General features: G+C 42.2%; 1 protein-coding gene across 1 annotated transcript in view; it reads left to right on the forward strand.

Moving 5' to 3' along the window:
* The first annotated feature begins 427 nt into the window (after positions 1–427).
* Positions 428–3,981, forward strand: part of Tmem70 (transmembrane protein 70) — a 12,555-nt gene continuing 9,001 nt past the window's right edge. Inside the window, exons 1-2 of the mRNA XM_013028430.1 lie at positions 428–527; positions 631–736. Coding sequence (XP_012883884.1) covers positions 525–527; positions 631–736 — 109 coding nt within the window. The 5' untranslated portion in view covers positions 428–524. The remainder of the gene's footprint in view (positions 528–630; positions 737–3,981) is intronic.

The raw sequence follows: 3,981 nt of genomic DNA on the forward strand, positions 1-3,981 counted from the left end.
AGATTGTTTTGCTTAGATAAATGTATTAAAATTAATTTTATTTATGCTACCAGGTGCTCCACCACTGTGCTATACTCTGATGACTAACCATTGTGTTTAAGCCTAAGACACATGGTATTCTTGCTAGAACAATTCCACCTTTGTTGTTGTTGGTGGTGGTCATGGGTCTTGAACTCTGGGCCTGGATGCTGTCCCTGAGCTCTTCAGCTCAAGGAGAGCACTCTGCTGCCACTTGAGCCCCAGCACCATTTCCAGTTTTCTGGTGGTTTATTGGAGATTATAGTCCCACCGCCTTTCCTTGCCTGGGTTGGCTTTGAACCGAGATCCTCAGATCTCAGCCTCCTTAGTAGATAGGATTACAGGCGTGAGCCACCAGCATCCGGCTCACTTCCACTATTCTTTTTTTTTTTTTTTTAAAGTGTTCAAGGTGACACTAGATGCAAAAGTCTGAGAGCTGAGATGCAAACCTACTAAGCTCCAACTTAGCAGATTTCTACTTATGATTGGAATTAAGCAAAACTATTATGGTATGCGGTTTAATCTGTAGATTTGGGACAGTTTCTTTATTAAACTTTTAAAGTGTAAAATTTAATTTATTGTGTGCTCATTATGGATTCCTTGTGTCAATAGATTCGTAATTGTTGGCAAGGATGTGTTCGATGCATACATACACAGCTTGACAAATCAGAAGATGGAAGGCTGATTTATACTGGGAATCTGTCTCGTGCAGTATTTGGTGGGTAATCAGAAGTGAGGATATTTCTTGTTTTTTCCTTTCAATATGTGTATACATATGCATTTTTATTCCTTGTTTTAGCATCTTTCAATTATATAAGACAACAATTATAATTTTTTTAGAAGACTGTTGCTAAGATATAGAGAGTGAGACTTAAGTGTCTGTCTCCTCCCCCTGCCCGTCCCTGCCTCCCCATTCCCCCCTCCTGTTGTGGGGCTTGACTGGCACCAAAAAGAAAAAAAATTTCGCATATATTACTTGCACAGAGGTTTTACTATGGTAATTGATACCTGCATTTGTTATATTTAGTCAGATTAACCTCACCTATGACTGTCTCCACATTCCTCTACCCTCTTGTTCATTAATTTTCAGTGAGTTTCTTCTGCTATCTTCATAATAGATACTATATATTTTAATCATTCAATGAATGATATTTTTTAATTTTTATTTTTTTTGTTGGTCCTGGGGCTTGAACTCTGGGCCTGGGTGCTGTCCCTCAGCTCTTCAGCTCAAGGCTAGCACTCTGCCACTTGAGCCACAGTGCCACTTCCAGTTTTCTGAGTGGTTTATTGGAGATAGGAGCCTCACAGACTTTCCTGCTCAGGCTGGCTTTGAACTGTGATCTTCAGATCTCAGCCTCCTGAGTAGCTAAGATTATAGGCATGAGCCATCAGCACTGGCCCTGTCCTTAACTCTTAATCTTACTGCCTAAGCCTTCTGAGTTCTAGACATTTGTTTAAAAAGTCAATACATGGGGCTGGGAAGATGGCTCAATAGTAGAGTGCTTGCCTTGCATGCATGAGGCCCTGGGTTCAATTCCTCAGCACCACATAAGCAGAAAAAGCCAGGAGTGGTGCTGTGGCTCAAATGGAGTTGAAGAGCTGAGGGACAGTGCCCAGACCCAGAGTTCAGGCCCCACCACCGACAAAAAAAAAAAAGTCAATACATAAAGTGAAATGTAGAGCAGGTTCTTTCTAGAAAGGGGAAAATAGAAATTAGTTTTGGTGTGGGTAGGACATAGTATTTGTGGGCTGGTATAACTTCATGATAATTTTGTTTATTTTTACAATTTTAACTTATAGAGGAATTTAGTGTTTAAATTATTTTAGTGTTAGAAAGACACTATCAGATCAATATTTTCTGTGGCAATTGAAGAGATCCATTAAGGTAGAGATATCATTCTTGGCAATTCCCCAAATTGCCATATGGGTACATATTTCATAGTTCTCAGTTATTGATTCATAAATAATTAGAGATGTCATTGAAGTATTTGCTATGCATTGTGTCAGGGGCTTTGTGTTGGAATGTTACTCAAAGATAAGGTGGAACAAATACCTCATAATAATCTTATTTATAAAATTATACAATAGATTTGAGTTCAAGAGGCAGGTTATATATTATTTTCAGACTAGGGAGAGAAAGAACAGAAAAGACCACATCAAGATGGCTTTCCTTCTGGATGAGTTATGTAGAGTTTGAATATGAAGAAAGAAGGGCATCCCAGGCATCGAAGTAGTATTGAAGAAAGATAGAACAGCGAAAAGCCACTAGATGATAGTGGCTCATGCCTATAATCCTAGCTGCTTGGGAGATTGAGATCTGAGCATCTTATTTCAAAGCCAGCTCTGCCATGAGACTCTTTTTTTTTTGTCAGTTGTAGGCCTTGAACTCTGGGCCTGAGCACTGTGCCTCAGCTCGTCAGCTCAAGGCTAGCGCTCTACCACTTGAACTACAGCGCCACTTCCAGTTTTCTGGTGGTTTATTGGAGGTAAGAGTTTCACGGACTTTCCTGCCAGGGCTGGCTTTGAACCGTGAACCTCAGATCTCAGCCTCCTGAGTAGCTAGGATTACAGGTGTGAGCCACCGGCACCCAGCTGCCATGAGACTCTTATCTCCAGTTATATACCAAAATAGCCAGAAGTAGAGCTGTGGCTCAAGTGGCAGGAACCTTGAGTGAAAAAGTTCAGAGACAGAGTCTAGGCTCTGAGTTCAAGTCCCATGATCAGCACAAAGGAAAAAAACATACTAATTACAGGGGCTGGAGGTATGGCTGAAGTGATAAAGTGCTTTTACACTAAGTATGAGGGCTTGCATTCAAACCCCAGTACTATCTCCTTCCCCAGATAGCCTTTAGTTGGTCACTTATGTGACTCATGCCTATAATCCCACCTACTCTCAGGAGGCTGAGATTGGCAGGATTGAGGTTTGAAGGCAACCTGGGCAGAAAACCTGTGAGACTACATTTCCATAAAACTAGCAAAAGCCAGCTGGGTACTGGTGGCTCATGCCTGTAATCCTACTCAGGAGGCTGAGATCTGAAGATCATGGTTCAAAGCCAGCCCAGGCAGGAAATTCCCTGAGAATCTTATCTCCAATAAACCACCAGAAAACTGGAAATGGCGCTGTGGCTCAAGTGGTAGAGTACTAACCTTGAGCTGAAGAGCTCTGGGACAGCACGTAGGCCCAGAGTTCAAGCCCATGACTGACCTCCCCCCCCCAAAAAAAAACAAAAACCTAGCAAAAGCCAACCTGGGCTATGGCTCAAGTAGTAGAGTTCCAGCTGAGCAAGTACAAGGCCCTGAGTTCAAACCCAAGTACCTGAAAAAGAAAGGAAATAGCAATTATTTCACTCTAGCCTAAATAAGATAGTAGATTAGATTTCTGACATACATTTTTATAAATTTAGTGACCTAAAAGAAGAGAAATTTAGCTGGTGCTTGTGGCTCATGCCTATAATCCTAGCTATGCAGGAAGCTGAGGTCTGAGGATCACAGTTCAAAGCCAGCTTAGGCAACAAGTCCCCATGAAACTCTTTAATTAACCACTCAAAAACCAGAAGGGAGCTGTGACTCAAAGCGCCCAGGTTCTGAGTTCAAGCCCCTTGGACTGGCAAAGAAAGAACAAATTTGCCAGGCGTCAGTGGCTCACTCCTGTAATCCTAGCTACTCAGGAGGCTGAGATATGAGGATCACGGTTCAAAGCCAGCCTGGGCAAGAAAGTCCACAAGACTGTTATCTCCAATAAACCATGAGAAAACTGGAAATGGCGCTGTGGCTCAAGTGGTAGAGCACTCACCTTGAGCTGAAGAGCACAGGGACAGCTCCCAGCCCAGAGTTCAAGCCCCGTGACTGACCAAAATTTGCTATATATGTGTGTATGTGATCTATCTATCTATATTTTTTTCCAGTCCTGGGGTTTGAACTCAGTGCCTGGGCACTGTCCCTGAGCTGCTTTTTTTTTTTTTT

The sequence above is a fragment of the Dipodomys ordii genome, unplaced genomic scaffold, assembly GCF_000151885.1.
Source record: "Dipodomys ordii isolate 6190 unplaced genomic scaffold, Dord_2.0 Scaffold109, whole genome shotgun sequence".
Classification (NCBI taxonomy): Eukaryota; Metazoa; Chordata; class Mammalia; order Rodentia; family Heteromyidae; genus Dipodomys; species Dipodomys ordii.